The following is an 18,341-nucleotide window of genomic DNA, read 5'->3' as shown; positions in this document are numbered from 1 at the left end:
TTTCTTTCCCATTTATTATGACTAAGAAGATAATTACAAACATCTTTGTTTCTTTCCCATTTATTATGACTAAGAAGATAATTACAAACATCTTTCTCCTTTATGGCTAAGAAGGAAATCCTAAATTTTCTTGTCATCGGTCTAAAAATATATTCTGAATAAGGTGAGGTCATCTTTTTTTTTCTGAATGATCCGAGCTTACTTTTAGGGACATCAAATCACTAACTTGAGCGTCGGAGGAATGAATTGGGAACCCTCTCTCGATCTCGATCTTCTTGTAGGCAACACCTTAGAGTCACTCAAGAACCACCTTGGACGCTACTATGCCTCCGAGTTTGGACTACGTTGGGTTGATTAAGATGTCGACAATATTTTTCCATAACATTGGCACTAGAAGGAGGGCATGATGTTATAGGAACGTCCACTCACAAATCCTCTCAACTAACACTTCCACAAAAAGGCCCTGCCTCCAACCTATAGTACATTCATTCAAGGGGGAACAACAGTCCTCTTTCCCACAAGTGGATGTGTCCACTTTGATACAAATGCTAATGAGATATCAGCACATGCTTAATGGGCCTAACTTCTCACCCTTAGGGATGAGTTTAAGCTACCTTTTAGTCCCCATCGATGTGTTTCAAAGCCTCATTGCAAACTGATCCTTACTTTCACTATGCTTACGAACGTGTTTTCAAGTTAACATATTTTTTATATTGGTTTTCATCTAACAATAACTTTTAAACCAATAAATTTTTACGTAAGCACTAATTCATACCGCCTCATAGAGTTAAAGATTCTAAAATTAATTTTTTGATACATGATCTTAAACTATTTTAAATGTAGCCAAGCGAAACCATTATTGACATGTACACCCATTTTGCGGATATCGTCAATAGTTTAAAAGCCCTTGGCAAATATTTTTTGAATCTTAAACTTTTTAATAAAGTTTTATGTTCACTTTCTAAAAATTGGCATTCGAAAGTAATTACAATACAATAGGCAAAGGACCTAAATAACTTTTCACTTCAAGAACTTATTGGGTCTTTGATGACATATGAAATAAAATACAAGGTACATGATGAACATGAGAATAACTTTTCAAAAAACAGGAAGGATTTGACACTTGAACAAAAAAAAACTACTCGAGTGAAAGCACATGTGATAATGACTTTGAACTCCTCACAAGCAAATTTAAAAAGTTCATAAAATAAAAATAAAAAAAATAAAAATAAAAATAAACTTAAAAAGAAAAAGAAAACACTCAAGACCGACTTGAGACGATTTGAGTGTATCCGAAGACGAGAAGCAAACCGATGAAGACAAAGTGGCGAACTTCGATTTGATGGCTCTCGATAGTGAAGTAAACAACTTAAATAAATCTTCTTTATCTTACGATGAATTATTCAATGCCTTTAATGATTTATTTGATAATTTTAAATTAAAATAAAAGAATTTGATACTTAGAACGAAACGAAAGAAGACAACTCGAGCGAAAGCTCAAGTGATATATGACTTTGAACTCCGCACAACAAATTTAAAAAGTTCATAAAACAAGAATAAAAAAATAAAAATAAACTTAAAAAGAAGAAACTACCAAAGAAGAAGAAAGCACTCAAGGTGACTTGGGACGATTTAAACAACTCAAATGAATCTTCTTTATCTTAGGATGAATTATTCAATGCCTTTAATGATTTGTTTGATAATTTTAAATTAGTTAGTAAAAAGTATAAATTGTTAAAAAAGAAGCATGTTTCTATTGCTAATGAATTTAAAAAATTAAAAAATAAGTATGATAATTGTATGTTAACTTATTGCACTAAACGTGAAGAGTTAGACTTAATTAAGAATGAAAATATATTATTAAAATAAATGTTAGAAAATTTTAAAATTAGTAAAAAATCTTTAAACATGATTCTTGCTGATAAGAATCATGTTCGTAGAAAAAAAAGAATTGGCTTTGTAACACTCAACAAAAGCCAACCACTTTTGTTAAAGAACCTACATTACATGTTTCTATTAAAAACAAATATAATTTTTGTGGTAGACATGATCATTTTGTATATAAATGTCCATTCAAAAAGTATGGCTCACGTAAATTGGTTTGAGTTCCTAAAGGAATCATGAATAACTTATTGCCAAAAGTTAAGAACGATAGATTAAAACATGAGAGACCCAAAGTTAAATAGATACCTATAGTAAACATACATTTCTTGTAAACAACTCTACAATTGAAAGCTAAGAGCAAAAATCTTGATAGTGGATGCTTAAAGCTTATGACTGGAGATACAAAACACTTCATAAAGCTCACTAGCCAAAATAATAAATGAAAGATCACTAGAATTAGAACTCTTGGTAATAAAATGATGATTTGAAGTAATGACGATTTGAAATCATGCTTGATGATTTAATTATTCATGATGATTTGAAGTAATGATGAGTTTTATGATTTATGGTTTATTGATTTTGATGATTTCTATGATAAATCTTGTTTTTTGGATTTAAACATGATGCATGGTTTTGATATAAAAAACATGCTCTAAAAAGGGAATGCATTTTCAAAATTTTTTTATCTCTATCTTATCGATTTTTTAATAAGAAATTGATAAATGTATTTATGTCATTTTGAATTTCTTAAAAGTGATTTTGATGATTTGATGATTTAAATTTGAATGAGTTTTATCTATATCAAATTCTTGATTTCTTGAAATTTGATACTTCATATTTTTTTATGAATCAAGATCCTTATTCTCCTATTTTTCCTTTTGTTAAAGAGAATATTTATGAATCATAATTTTTTTTTATTTTTTAAAATTGATGACTTAAGAATTCCTTTAAAGATTACTTAATATTTGATCTCCTAAGTTTTTTTTTTCTATTTACAAAAAAAAGAGACTTGTCAAAATGAATTATGACTTGATCCTTCATGATCTTTGATATTGATATCTTTATTTTTATATATACAATTCTTTGAAAATTGAGGTAAAGGAAAAATATTTACAATATTACATTATTCCCTTCCTTTTGACAATGATAAAGGGGGAGAAAGATTGCTAGCTTGCACATTGCAAAAAAAGAAAAACATGTTAGCTTGTACTTCTCCAAAGAGAAAAAGAATTTGTTAGCTTGCACATGGCAAAGAAAAGCAAACATGCTAAACTTGCACATCTCTAAAACTTGTTAACTTATATGTTCTAAAATGATGCAAAACTTGCTATCTTACTAGCTTGCATAATTAAAAATTTGCCAATTATACTTTTCTCCTTTTTGTTAATGACAAAAGGGGAGATGGTATAATGATGTTATGATGCACTTTAATGTTTTGAAGTTATGATTATGCATGTAATACTCATGATTTTATTATGATGATATATATATGATGTATTGCATATGATGTGAATCATAATTAAAATTGCTTTGACTTAGAATTCAATTTGAATTCAATGATCATTTCAATATGACATATTAATAGAGAAAGTTTAGTTTAAACTCAGTCATCAATTGATTATGATTATCAAAAATAGGGAAGATTGTTGAATCTCAAATTTTGATGATGAAATCAATTAATGAGTTTACAATCTAATCTATGTTTTAAGTGACGCGGGACTAACTTCGATCAAAAAAGATAAATCGATTAAATCAGGAGGAATCAAACGTTGGGTCGGAGTGGAACATGTCAGAAGATTAGATGTCGGGTCGGATGATCGGTCGATGTATCGGTAGAAGGCTTCATGTCGTGAGTTCGGGTATTGAGTCAAAGGATCAGACATTACGCCAAAGAGATCAAAAGTTGCGGGAGTCAACATGCCAATTGGACAATACGCCGAAGGACATGATGATGCGCCAAAGGATCAGACGAAGCTTCGAATGAACCAATGACATGCCAGAAAATATAGGATTCATGCTTATAATCATGTGTCTAGATTGAGTTAGTTTATGACTAATTAAGTCAATTTTGGGATGAAACAATGCTAACTTAATTAGGGGCCAATTAGGCCTGAATCAGGGCTAAATTGGGCTTGTTGTTTGGCCCATTCAGTGACCTGTAGTAGGGTCTAACGGTGGTACCGCCAGATCGAGTGTTGGTGTCGCCCAGACATAGTCTCCCAAACTATGTCAAGTGTTGGTATCGCTAGTCTAGGCGGTGGTATCGCCCAGACATAATCTCTCAAACTGTTAGGTGATAGTATCGCTTGACCGGATGATAGAATCGCCCAATGTTAATGTTGTAGGTGGTAGTACTGCCCAACACAAGTTGTGGTACCACTAGGACCTGGGAAACTCGGGACGAGACCTTTTTTGGCTCTATTTTTAAAGTCATTTGAGATATATAAATACCCAAGATATTTCTGCTTGGCTAAGCACAAAATTGAGCTGAAATGGGGGAAAGAATACTTCAGAAAAATTGAAAACTCTCTTAGAATTTAGAGTCCCTTCCTCCTAGAATTAGAAGTTTTCTAAGGGAGGAGTAAGGTCTAAAAGAGGTGTAAATGTTCTTATTGAATCTCGAATTTTGATGATGAAATAAATTGATAGTGTTTATCTGATCTGCATTTGAGTGATGTAGGAAGCTTCGATCAAGGAGAGACAATTAAGGCAGGAAGAATCTTGTTGGGTCAGAATGGAATATGTCAGAAGATTGGACATCGAGCTGGAGGATCGATCGACGTATCGACAGAAGGCTTCGGGCCATGAGTTCGGGCATCGGGCCAAGAAGAGCGAAAATTACGCCAAGTAAATCAGAGTTACGGAGGTCAATGATCGATTGGGCAATATGCCGCAAGAGATGATGATGCACCGAAGAATAAGATAAGGCATCGATAAACCAATGACATGCCAGGCAATATTTGATTAGCTTTATAATAATTATCTAGATCGAAGTTTTTAAGCGTAATTGGGTTGGAATTGAGCCAACTCAATTAGGGGTCAATTGGTCTCAAGTTTGGGTTGTGTTGGGCCAAGTGAAAGACCTAAATAATGACCCAATAGGTAGAACCGTCGGTTGCACAGTCTCCGAGATTATGTCAAGCGGTGGTACCGCTAGACTAGGCGGTTGTACCACCTAGTGGCAGGATATCAAACGATGGTACCGTCAGATTGGGCGGTTGTACCGTCTAGTGTTAGTGCTATAGGTGGTGGTATCGCTAGTATCCCGAAAATCAGGGATGAGATATTTTTAGACTCCAAGTTTGAATCCACTTAAGGCCTATAAATATCTCTCTCATCCCTAATTAATATACACAAGAATCGAGAGGAAAAAGTAGAAAAATACTATTGTAATCTTGTGAGAACTCCTCTCAAACTCTAAGTGTTAATGTGGTTTAAAAGATGAGTAAGAGAGGGTATAAATGTTCTCTCCTGAACTTGTCAAAAGGAGAATCGAGCATAAAAAGGTAGTTGATCTTCACTCATTAAAAGAAGATCGGTAGTGGAAGCTGGTGGCTTTGAGTGAAGAGGAATCGGGAGTGGATGTAGGTCACGATAACCGAACCACTATAAATCAGTGTGCATTTATATTATTATAATTTACTTACTTTGTAATTGCTTTACTTCCTCTTTACTTTTATGTCATTATGCTTACGAACAAGTATTCAATTTCAAGTTATCTTCCGAGATTAGTTTTTATCGTACAAAAATTTTAAACCGATATTTTTATCCACTGTACTAACTTATCTCATCCTCTTAGTGTCGACTCGATCATAATAGTTCTCTCCTAAGCATGTGAAAATAAAAAATAATTGTAAGGGTAATTGACCTTCGTCTATTGAAAGAAGATCGGTAATGGAAGCCGGTTACCTCGAGTGAAGAGGAATTGTGAGTGGATGTAGGTCACAACGACTGAGCCACTATAAATTTAGTTTGCATTTACTTTATGCTTTTCATTTTCATTGCAAACTGATTCCTTACTTTCACTACGTTTACCAACGTGTTTTCAAGTTAATATCTTTCCGATATCAATTTTCATTGATGAATTTCTAAATCGATGAATTTTTATGTAAGCACTAATTCACTCCCACCCTTAGTGCCGACTTGGTCTTAACATTCAGGATTAGACAAATGATAGAGAATATAATATCAACTAACATGTGATTGTCATGTAGGATCCAAATCACCCTCTCCCAACTTTCTAATGGATAAGATCCAAAGTAGTTTAAACATAAACTTTGTTCTCATTCATTTTGATGAGGAAGATATTTATAAACTTATTCTTATTCTTTACGACAAAGAAGAAAATCTCAAACTTTTTTTTCTTCTTTCAAGAGATAAAAATATATTTCGAACTTAGGGGGCTCTTTTTTTCCGAAAGACTCAAGCCCGCTTTCAGGAACCTCGGATCACTAACTTGAGCATCGGAGGGATCAAATAAAAAACTCTTTCCTAATATTGATCTTCTTACGAGCGATATCTTGGAGTCACTTGAGAACTACCTGAGTTACTCAAGAACTGGAGCCACTCAAGTATCATCACATATCTAGATCTCAATTGTTATTCACATATCTAGAACCGGAGCCACTCAAGTATCATCACATATCTTCTGAAATGTCCTCTCCATTTCATATCTTTCCTTTGAAATGTAAGTTGAGGACGTGTGCTTCCTCGCTACTATTGAGAAAATTATCAAGATCTTAGTTCTTGTCATGGAGAGAAGAGAAGCTAAACCACATCCACGTTTGATTTTAATTGACAGGCACGTTGAGACGATCTCGAAACTGGACAAACATTAGACGCCATTATATATATCACATCCAATCAAACATGACATGGCTCCTGCTTTATCCGCAGCGTCAGATCCTCTCATCCCCGAACGCTCCTTCCAGTATTTGAATTACTCGCTCAGAGACTGCAAGGAATCCGCTGCTAGCGTCCTCAAATCATATCCAGACACCACTTCTAGATGTCTTGGTCTACCGACCAACGCAGACGGGCCCCACCAAGCGGGCACCACATTTCACATCGCCATACTCTGGCTTTAACACTTGGGGGCCCACCTTGGCGTATGATTTCTTGCATCCGATAAGGTCCAACGTACTGTGTGCTTTTCCCGGCGACCCGCGAAAAGGAATCAACGGCCGTGCTGTCGCCCCCAGTCTTCACTTCTTATCCGTGGACTGCCGTAGTCTCCTCCCCTTCCTAAACCTTTCCACCGTTCCCAACTCGATCATGGCAATTCTACCATTCCCAACTGCTGTCCACAATCACACAGCTATTTAAGAGTTCCCTCCGCTGCTCACACCCACGGCTCACTCTAAACCCACACAGCATTTTCTTCTTGACCAGTACCGCTCATCTTTTACTTCCCACTTAGAACGAATAGTCACCGGTGATGGATGAACTGATACCCGGGCTCCCGAACGACATAGCGCAGGAGTGTCTCATCCGCGTCCCCTACGACGGCTTCCCTACGGTCCGCTCCGTCTGCCGCCGCTGGAAGCAAGAGCTCCAATCCTCCCAATTCCACAGCCTCAGGAAGACCGCTGGTCTCACCAGACCGGTCATCGCCCTCGCCCAGGCCGAGCCGGCACTTGCCCCTACTGCAGGCCCAGCCAAGAAGTACACTGCCTCCGCCTCCCCCTCGTACCGCCTCGTCCTCTTCGAGCCCGTGACCGGCGCATGGAGCTGCCCGCCGCCTATTCCCGGCCTCCTCCGTGGCCTGCCCCTTTTCTGCCATCTGGCGGCCGTCGGCCGGGAGCTGGTGGTGGTCGGCGGGTGCGACCCGGAGACGTGGGCCGCCTCTGACGAGGTCCACATCTATGACTTCGAGGCCGGCGTGTGGCGTCGCGGGGCCCGGATGCCCGGCCCCCGGCGGTCCTTCTTCGCGTGCGCTGCGTCGGAGGAGCTCCGTGCCGTCTTCGTCGCCGGGGGTCACGACGAGGAGAAGAACGCGCTGCGGTCGGCGATGGCGTACGACGTGGTGGCCAACGCGTGGGCCCCACTGCCGGACATGGCGCAGGAGCGGGACGAGTGCCGAGGAGCCTTCCTGCGGGGCGCCTTCCACGTCGTCGGGGGATACCCGACGGAGGCGCAGGGCCGGTTCTCGCGGAGCGCGGAGGCGTTCGACGTCGCCTCCAGGCGGTGGGGCCCCGTGGAGGAGGACAAGCTGGAGGTCGGCACGTGCCCGCGGGCGTGCGTGGCGGGTGGCGACGGGCGGCTCTACATGTGCGGGCCGAGAGGGGACGTAGCGGCGCTTTCGGACGACGGGAGCGGCGCGTGGCGGGCGGTGGCGGAAGCGCCGGAGACCGCGAGGGTGGCGCCGCTCCTGGTGGCCTGGGAGCGGAGCCTGATGCTGATCGGCTCGGAGAAGCGCGGTGGGGGCCACGTGGGGTACGTCGGGGAGGTGGGGGCGGGAAAGGGGGCGACAACGTGGAAGAGGGTGGCGACGCCGGAAGAGTTTTCGGGCCACGTGCAGGCGGGCTGCTCCATGGAGATATGAAAACTCGTATTTTTAACATAAGCTTTTCCCAAGTGGATTATGATGTACAGCTGCTACCAGATTCAATGGACATCTGCTATCAACTAGAAGTAGCGGAAACGGTGCTTATGGCTTATGTGATGGCGGCTCATCGATCCCAGTCTTGATTCACTTGCTTGAATTGAAGTAAGGGATATTGAATAATGAGGCCACAAGACTTGTTCTTTGGAAGAGAGGACACGAGTGGGACTTGTAATTACACAGTGACCGTCTGTCTCTGGAATGACATACGGAAGGTGGAAAACATCGCCGGAGTATTATAAGGGTTATTTTTGTACGCCATTGCCTCAGCTCACTGTTGCACTGCCACGTATCATCTGCTCAAAGAGAGAGACCATAGATGGCCTCTTTCGAATTGTTGTTAATGTCATCGTCTCTTCCAGCATCCAGTCAGAGAACAACAACAAAACAATTCTAATCTCGCCTTTGTTTAAGGATCGCTCACCTGATGGCTTGGCCGGCCCATTGGATCGGTTGCCGTGGCTTCGAAGGATGGTTTCAGTGGCCCTAATTCTTGTACTTGTTGGGACCATTCGACTCCTTTCGGCCGGTCATATGATGACTAGTTGTTATGCATCGAGACAGGCTTCGTTCGGCTCACGCAACAAGCTGTAGAGTACGCAGAGCTCCTCGGTCCATAAATCTGCTGTCCTTAGAACTGAAGTGAATCCGATAGATTTTAGCTGCGCACTCATTCTACCGTTGCTTCTGTAGGAAGAAATGTAGGCAATGTCAAACTTGTCTTCCTAATTTATTAACAGCGGACCTTGTCGCTTCGGGACAACTGCTACTTATCGACGCAGACATTGCCGTGTGGAGAATCATGGGATAAATAAAAAACGTAGATGTGGCGTTGACATTTGGCTTGCTGTCGTGGCCACCAAGGAATGGTTGGACCCCAGACAGGATCCTCAACCATCGGTCCAGGGTTTGACATTGTGATCCTCATACTAATAATGCTCCTTGTTTTCCCATTGGTTTCCACAATCTACTGGAAATAGGCTCATGTTTTTTTCAAAGAAAAAGAAATTTAGAAACGATGCTTTGGTCCTCAGTTACGAGGGGTAATGGTTGTGACTGTTTCAGCCTCACTATCGCATGTTCTATTACGGGCATCATTTTCATTGTATGAATACTGAGACCGAAAGGACTATGGGCACGAAGAACAAAATTGTGACTCAGAAACCACTACTTTTGAGCCAGAGTCACCTTCACCTCGAGGACGGACACATGCATCTCGTGAAACAAATGTGCACCGAGCAAGCAGAGAGGATTCGGACGGGTTTCTTTCGGAGTCGGAGAGGCAGCACGACGAATTGGGGCTTCAAAATCTTCAATGGATGCCACGAGTATTCATGCGCGAATCAATCAAAACCAAAGCAGGCAATCCTCGTTGGGTTCCTTTCGTGCTTTGCGACGACCAAGAAGTTCCCACGCCATCTCATCCACTGTAAGCCAGTTCTCCCCAGCACAGGAAGAACATGTGAAATCTGAGTTCGCAGGGACGGATGAGAAGATCTGCGATGGTATGTCAGTGTTATAAACAAAAGGGAAAAGCTTCGACAGGGAGAAAATTCCTCCCACTGGTATCACCCTAAAACCTCGGCCTCTCCTCCTCTCCTTCATCCTGCAAGCTTAAATTCCCAATTTTTCAGACGGATAATAATGAATTAAGATAAAGCCGACAGGTGGGACCTGATTCACTGATTAGAGAGAAAGAGAGAGAGAGAGAGAGAGAGAGAGGAACACTCTCTCCTGTCTTCCCGTGGAGATTACCATGTCTATAAGAAGCTTACGGAACCTCTTCCGTCACCCCAGTTCTAGATCATCGGTGACGCCCTATATAAACAAAACCCTCCTCCGTCATCGTCTCCATAGAAAGAACCTCACTTATTCAACTTATTATCTTCTTTCAGCCATTACCACTGTTTAAAAAAGCGCAAATTCTTTGTCTTCCTCCGTTTGTGTCTTTGCCTGTGTCAGAACCCTGTCGTGCCCTCGCTTGATTTAGAAACTGGTATGGAAGCCGAGCTGATGCCCGAATTGCCGGAGGAGATCGCCCGCGAGTGCTTCATCCGGGTCCCCTTCGACTCCTTCCGCACCGTCCGAGCCGTCTGCAAGCTCTGGAAGCACGACCTCGAGTCGCCGTCCTTCCACCGCCTCAGGAAGTCTGCCGGCCTCGCCCGGCCCGTCGTCGCACTCGCTCAGTGCGACCCCACGCCGCTCCCCGCCGACAAGGCCAAGCAGCAATCCTCCCACTCCCCGCTGCTCTATCGCATCTCGCTCTTCGAGCCGTCCACCGGCGCCTGGAGCTCGCCACCGCCGATTCCCGGCCGCTCTCACGGCCTCCCGCTCTTCTGCCAGCTGGCCGCCGTCGGAAGGGAGCTGGTGGTGGTCGGCGGGTGGGACCCACGCACCTGGGCCACCTCCGACGAGGTCCGCATCTACGACCTGGTGTCCGGGGCCTGGCGCCGCGGTGCCCGCATGCCCGGCCCGCGGCGCTCCTTCTTCGCGTGCGCGGCGTCGGAGGAGCACCGGACGGTGTTCGTGGCCGGCGGGCACGACGAGAGCAAGAACGCGCTGCGGTCGGCGCTGGCCTACGACGTGGCGGCTGACGCGTGGGTCCACCTGCCCGACATGGAGCGGCAGCGGGACGAATGCCGAGGGGTGTTCGCGCGCGGCGCTTTTCACGTCGTCGGGGGCTACCCCACGGAGGCGCAGGCGCAGTTCACGCGGAGCGCCGAGGCCTTCGAAGTCGCCACCTGGCGATGGGGCGCCGTGGAGGAAGGGAAGCTGGAGGAGGCGGCATGCCCGCGGACGTACGTGGTTGGAAGCGACGGCAGGGCGTACATGTGTCGGCAGGGTGGGCAAGTGACGGTGCTGCGGGAGGAGGACGGCGGGGCGTGGCGGCGGCTGCCGGACTTGCCCGGTGACTTGCGGGCTGCGCTGCAGTTGGTGACGTGGGAAGGGGCCCTCATGGTGTTGGGCTTATGGGCAAAAGGTGGGGCCCAGGTGGCGTACGTCTTGGACCTGACAGAGGAGGGAGAGGGCAAGCGGCTGCAATGGCGGAAGGTGGAGACGCCGAGGGAATTCTCCGGCCATGTTCAAAGTGCGTGCTGCCTTGAGATATAAATTAATCGGAGAACACTGGCGTGTAAATATTCTTTCTTTGCAAGTCGGTAGTTTTATTTTACTCGTATGTCAATCATCCTGTAGCGACGACTCCAAGTCAAATTGAACAGCATTAACGTAGGCATCAATTTAATAAAAAAGTTTATGTTATTAGGTTATATAATAAATATAATATTTATAATCTGATTTTTTCAATCATTAATGATATAAGATTATCCTCTCATATATCTCTTATCATCTCATATATATATATATATATATATATATGAATATTTTCAACATCTTTCCATTGGAGTGGATGGAAAGCACATTATAAGTTTTACTAAAATGTTTAATGACTTTCTAGGCATTCTTTAAGCCTCTTAAGAGAATTATGTTCTATTCGAAAAGAGTTCAGAGGATGAGCTGGTCGAAGATCGAGCACTCCCCCTTGGCCTTCAAAATCCTCGCACTAGTAGTCTTCATGAATCTGTCGTCACCTTCATGGTCGACACTTTGTACATTCTCTTTATCATATGCTATTATCTCAACAATAATGACTATCTTGTCATCTTTTCCTTTCATGAAAATAAATAATGACTCTCTTGAGGGAGATTGTTTAAAGTTATCATTGCATTGAACTTGCTCTCGATCCTCCAAACGAAAAGCCCGTAAAGCTTGATGAAAAGCTTTAGGGTTATTAGGTTATCTAATAACCTAAGAGCCTATATATCATACCAATTCAACCCAAAAGCTCAAGCTATTAGGTTATTTAACTTGAAGAGTCATATATTTATGCGTTGCTTGATCATTTTATGTGTACTCAAAATAGAATTTTAATTGTTATACTTTATTATGATGATAAGCATATGTTATATATTACATACATTTAAAATTTAAATACATTATTATGTTAGTTATAATTAAAAGCAACTAACCTTAAGTTTCTCGATGAATATTAACAATAAAATATGTGAATATTTGAATTAACATATATCATATTGAAAATTTTAAGGTCAATGGAAGATTATGTGAAATTTTAGAAATACAGAAAATTTAATTATTGAGAAAAAGCCTACAACGTGAGGATAGTAAATCGGAAGGAAAGTATTACTTATAAGGATGGTAAATATGAAGGAAATTGTTTCTTCCAAAATAACATAATATTATTGTATGATCCTTAGTAGTAGTCTAATGGGCTACCCTTGCACTCTCTGAAACAGTGAGTGCAGTCAAAAATTAGAGAGAGAGAGAGAGAGTGTGTGTGTGTGTGTGTGTGTTTCAGGATTAGAGATCTCCATAGGGGAATTTTTACGGTCCATAATACATTCCTTAATTAACAGAGAATCAGTCTCTAGTATGATTACAGTGAAGCATTCTTGCGGCGCATGCGAGAGATGTTACTTAATAAACATAGTTTCATATAGATAAGTTCAAAATCCTTTTATATCGAACAATATTATCATGATCTCGAGCAATGAATCACATTCGACCCATGTGGAGAGAAGCTATCAGTGTCCAAATTTAATAGCACCAAGAGGAGGAGGCTTTGGACACCTAATGTCGATGTGATTGGTGACTCCCTTCGTATATGAATTGTTTGGCATAAAAGCTCGTATCTATATACCCTTGAAGTTGCACCTTTTGAGTTAGAAAGTTTAATCATTCCTAACTCTCCGATAGCCTCCCATAATATATTATTATTGGCAAGCAATGCCCTTAGAACCCCATAAGAAGAATCCTTGCTCCTCTTTGATACAATAGCAATTTGAGACCTCGAGTAATATTGAACTTTTCACAAACAAATGTGATTATTGACATAGTTGATGAAAAAAAATATTATTAAAGGTGTTAATCAACTTGACTAGTAAAGATCTTAATAGTTTATCATAAGATTCTAAATTTAAATTTATTCTTTAAACTAATATATATTTTTCTTTTGGATATTTTAGGCTAATCCAATTGTGTCGAGTCCATAGATAGGCTTAGATCGATTTGGAAGCCTAAATCTGATTTATTAAAAAAATGAAAAGAAAAAACTATTAGAGTTGTGCGTGAGAGGCGTGTGAACAAAACGGTAAAAAGAATACCGGCGTAGGAAAAGATGAGAGAGAAAATTAGGGTTTTAAGATTTTTACTAGATGATCAAATGGTTAAACTTCATCGATTTTGATCCAAATTTTATACGAATAATTCTTTTAATAAGCTTTATAATCCTAACGATGTCGATCTATAATTTATCTTCTTTGAAATACTTTTCTGATATACTTATTTCGTGAGATCTAAATATTTTCTTTGATAAAATTCATCACGATGCTATGTTATTGTTGAATTAAGATATATATTTTTGATGTTATTATGATCCTCTAGTTATTATAGAGAAAATTTATTATAAATCTATTATCATTATTGGTGATAGTAAATGTTAAAGTGGATTACAATGTTATGATTTTTTTTTTCTATTTTTCAAATAAAAATTTATTATTCTAATGTTTATGTTATTCTTGTTAATATTTACTTTTGATAACATGTTAGTATTTTGATAAGAAACTTATTTTGATACATAAAAAGGAAAAAAAAATATTTCGTTGTAATAATTTCTCTCGATTATGTTTTAGTTAAATAGCATACTTAAAAGAGGATTTACCTCGTAGACTTTCCATTTTATGGTAGAATCATGGAATAACAAACATTGAGAATTAGGTTTGTTAAACAAAGCGTGGGCTAAGTGTCGGAAAAAACCCGTTAAAGCGGAATATTCTTCTCCCTCTTTATGTATCAAAATGGGTTCCTCATCAAAATACTAATTTGATATCCAAATAAAAATATCAACCAGCACAGTATAAACAATAGAGCAAAAAATCAATTACGACAAAATCTTTTAACGTGGATCCAATGTGAAAAAAATCACGGGACTATAGTCCATCTCAAACTTTCATTATCAATAATAATGATAACAAGTTTATAATAGGTTTCTTTAGAATAACTAGATGATCATAATAACATTAAGATAATAGATATTGGCTCAAGAATAACATAAGTGAATCTTCTCGTAAAAAAATTCTAGATCTCACAAAATAGATATAACAGGAAAATACTTTAGAGAGGGTAAACTATAGATCAACACCGTTAGGATTGTAGAGTTTACTGTAAGAATTCTTCACATAAAATTTGAGCTAAAACTGATAATATTTGACCACCGATCGTCGAGTAGAAAAATTAAGAAACCTAATCTTTCTCTCTCCTTCTCTCTGTCGTCGTGTGCTGCCGCCGTTCACTGCACGGACGCACGCTTGGACGCTGCGCTCTCTTGCTGTGTTCTCACGCTGCACCCATCACAACCTTATCTCTCTCTCTCTTTTTAATTTATTTGATTTAAGCTCAAACGGTCCAATTTGTCCCACGTATGGCTGGACCCAACAATGAGATCTAATGAGATCATACACGTAAAAAAAAAAAATCTCAATTTGATTAACCTAAGTTATTGCATTGAACTTCTATGGGATATCTTACTTCAACTACTATAACAAACTCTTATTGGGTGAGTTGCTTTTTTGAGATCTCAATTTTATTGCTTATTTCAGAATCTTTATTTCGATTTTATTGAATGTGAAATCAGAATCGAATTGATTTTAGGTTATTTCAATTTAAGAACCGATAGTTTTAGTTCCAATTCTAAGTTAGAATCATCTATTTTCTTTTTTTAAAATACCCTTATTATAATCACTTATTAAACTGTTGAAAGGGATGGATTCATTATTTGTAAGGGTATTTAGATTTTGTTTTTTTCTTTAGTCGATTCGGAATCGAACCAGAACGAATGCGTCCGATTCCATATTTTAGAAACTAGAACGAATCATTAGAATCCGATTTGAATTTAATTCGAAGCCATCAAATTATTAATATGATTCGGTTTTGACTTGATTCGAATATAACAACTATAGATTCCTCATCCATATTTCACAATAAATATCACCGAACAAAGCTACCGTTGTACGTGTTGGTGAAACGTGGTCGAGGGGTCCGTACGTTTTGGTTCAATTAGTGATGTTTAAGATCTCGGGATGAGGTTTTCGTTTGATCGGGTCGAGCTTGGTTGGGATGTGCTTCTTCAACGAGCGCATTCGCCTTTGTTGCCGTCAGAGTTCTGCACATTGGCCTAGGTCGGGATGGGGAGGGGAATCCTAACTTAGGCCCCTCCAAAGATCAAGTTAATGGAATTCTTTTCCTAAGATCTTTCTCTTGTTAGATATTGGCAAGGGGCTTTTATCATAATGTCTGAAGGTCGATCGTATGTGACCTTTGCATGACGGTCGACTCTTCGAGCGACGAATTTATACCTTTGGATATTCATCGCTCGGGATATGTGGAATGGCGCCACATGGCGCCGTTCCGAGCTTCCCAATGTGGTCCTTGTCGGGCTGACGCTAGTTGGTGCAGCCCCAAACGACACGGGAGGAGAACAACCATTATCCCGGATTCCTGACAGCACATCCGATGTGGCGTTGTGTTTGCCTCCCGAGACTCCACACTTGCGCTGGCGTGGTGGGGGGTCATATCCACACAATGGAATCCATAATATGCTTTATCAATATAATTTAGCAAAAAAAAACAGCTGGAATACAAAAATTATATATCTAATATTAAGTTTGTACAAGGGGGTCTCATATATTAATTATCAACGTGATTGTTTATAACATATGTTATCTTAGCAAAACCATATTTTAAGAAAAGACTAATTTTCAATGTTTTCCTGCGACTTTGTCCCGATACGTTTCTTTCCGCATCTTCTAGAACGGCAGGCGGAGGAGAGAACAAATGCGTTTGTTCTTGTCTCGCTCGAGCACTTTCCTCTCAAGACGCATGCATTATTCCATCATCACAGGAGGAGTATCAAATCACGACGGCAAGTTTGGAATACTCCACTGGAATTGAGCTAAAATGCTACGAACGCTTACGTCTCTCCAATGAACTTCTAGAACGAATGTGCATCAAAAGCCATGCTTTCTGGGCCTGGGCTGTTCGTGGGTCACCCCATTCCATGTCCATGGACGTCCGGTGGCTTTGGTTATTTCTTGATCTGATGGAAACAATGATCTGACAGTTTCTTATTGGTTTAAGATCATTATTAGTGGAGCTTTGACACACCTCGCTGTGGGTTTTGTGGGATCATATTGAGTTGATTATCTATTTTGTAGCCAATTTTGATTCAAAGGGATAATCTGCTCGGTTTTCAAAATGCTAAATTGAAATCTGATTGTCCGAATCGAATGTAAAATTGGAGTCAACTAAGGTCTTATTTTGCGTTTGTCGCATGATGATGTTAGGGATGGGATGGTTGAATCTAAAAGATATTGAATCCTACAAATTATATCGAGAGCATGCTTAATAAAATATCTCCGATGCATAAGCTAATTGAAGAATTGAAGTGTAGACAATATCGAAAATAGTGAATCAAAAGTACTAATAAAACGAGAGCTCTCTCCTAAGAACATATCTAAGTGAATTTATTTATAACTTTTGGAACATTATATTCATGATGTACATTGATGTTGGGATAATTTTGTGTATTCCCCGACTTAGATATAATGTCATAAGATCATAGTATCGATTAAATTAGATATTATCTTATGCAATTAGCTACCTTTAGTATCATAATCTATATACTTTCAAAAACTATATTAGTATCTCTATGCTTATAAAAGTTAAACATTTAATCATATTTTTTTTTATGCTATCAATTCTGCTAGTAAAAATATCGCACGTGCTCAATAATAAATAAAAGTGAGACAGAGTAAGCACGTACTCAGTGATAAACCCTATGATATTTCCGTTAGTAAAATCTGAAAATAAAATAAAATTAAATATATTACTTTCATAAATATAAAAATATTAATATAATTTTTAAATATAAATATTAAAATATTAAAATATTTAATTATAAAAAAAATAATATATAATTAATCTAGATGTTAGATAAGACCTGCAACTAGCAATATTAAAAGTAAATTACTTGACAACGTCATGACTTGATCAGTTGACGGCCTTTTTCAAATGAAAACATGGTTATGTCATGGTGGACACATCAGATTAGACGTGATTAAAATTGTACACGTTGAAGTAGTTTATTGCAGGGTCCATCGGTTGGACGCCTTGACCCGCCTGTGCGCACCCTTCACATTATTTTGATTGAGACTTCTAGAATCTCTTCATCAGAACACATTTAGATCACAATTGCACGCTTTCGAAGCTGTTTTCGGGAGATTACACTCTTCCTCATCAAGCATATGCCCACAATCTAATTTACATCAAGTTGATGTCTCGGAAATCTGTACACTAACTAATGAACCGAAGCCTTGTGGAACCCAATTAACAAAACAAAACAAGGGAAGGCCCCAAAACAAGACTTCTGCCAAACACCCATGTCTTCCTGCATCTTCGTCTCTAAGCAGCTTCTCGTGTACGAGCCGTCGAGCTCCTGCCTCGGGGCGCGGCGTCATGAAACAGAAAAGAGCATCGGTGAACCTGTGATCAGTCGTGCCAACAGAGGAGCATGGAGACGCAGCGGCGCAGGATGTAGAACCGGGTCCTCTGTTGCTTCACCATCATGAGGCACCTCCGCCGGAGCCCCGACTCGTTGGACGACAGCCGCCGAGACTGCATGCCCTCGGAGTAGGAGCAGTAGTAATAGGAGGAAGCAGCCATGGGAAGCAGCAAATGTACAGTGGAATCGTGAGAAGAGTTTGGAGGAGAGGGGTGAGAT

General features: G+C 40.2%; 2 protein-coding genes across 2 annotated transcripts; both read left to right on the top strand.

Moving 5' to 3' along the window:
- The first annotated feature begins 6,933 nt into the window (after positions 1-6,933).
- LOC135617151 (F-box/kelch-repeat protein At1g80440-like) lies at positions 6,934-8,744 on the top strand. The gene has a single exon (XM_065117099.1). The coding sequence runs from the start codon at positions 7,322-7,324 to the stop codon at positions 8,426-8,428; it is 1,107 nt and encodes a 368-aa protein (XP_064973171.1). The 5' UTR covers positions 6,934-7,321; the 3' UTR covers positions 8,429-8,744.
- Positions 8,745-10,241: 1,497 nt separating this feature from the next.
- On the top strand, positions 10,242-11,797 carry LOC103991563 (F-box/kelch-repeat protein At1g15670). Its single transcript, XM_009411058.3, has one exon. The coding sequence runs from the start codon at positions 10,487-10,489 to the stop codon at positions 11,597-11,599; it is 1,113 nt and encodes a 370-aa protein (XP_009409333.2). The 5' UTR covers positions 10,242-10,486; the 3' UTR covers positions 11,600-11,797.
- Positions 11,798-18,341: the final 6,544 nt, after the last annotated feature.

Source organism: Musa acuminata, chromosome BXJ2-7 (assembly GCF_036884655.1).
Source record: "Musa acuminata AAA Group cultivar baxijiao chromosome BXJ2-7, Cavendish_Baxijiao_AAA, whole genome shotgun sequence".
Classification (NCBI taxonomy): Eukaryota; Viridiplantae; Streptophyta; class Magnoliopsida; order Zingiberales; family Musaceae; genus Musa; species Musa acuminata.
This window is presented reverse-complemented; position numbering and strand designations above follow the sequence as displayed.

Bases quoted from the DNA above. Each gene is read 5' to 3' on its own strand.
- LOC103991563 (XM_009411058.3), top strand. From the start codon at position 10,487: ATGGAAGCCGAGCTGATGCCCGAATTGCCGGAGGAGATCGCCCGCGAG.
- LOC135617151 (XM_065117099.1), top strand. From the start codon at position 7,322: ATGGATGAACTGATACCCGGGCTCCCGAACGACATAGCGCAGGAGTGT.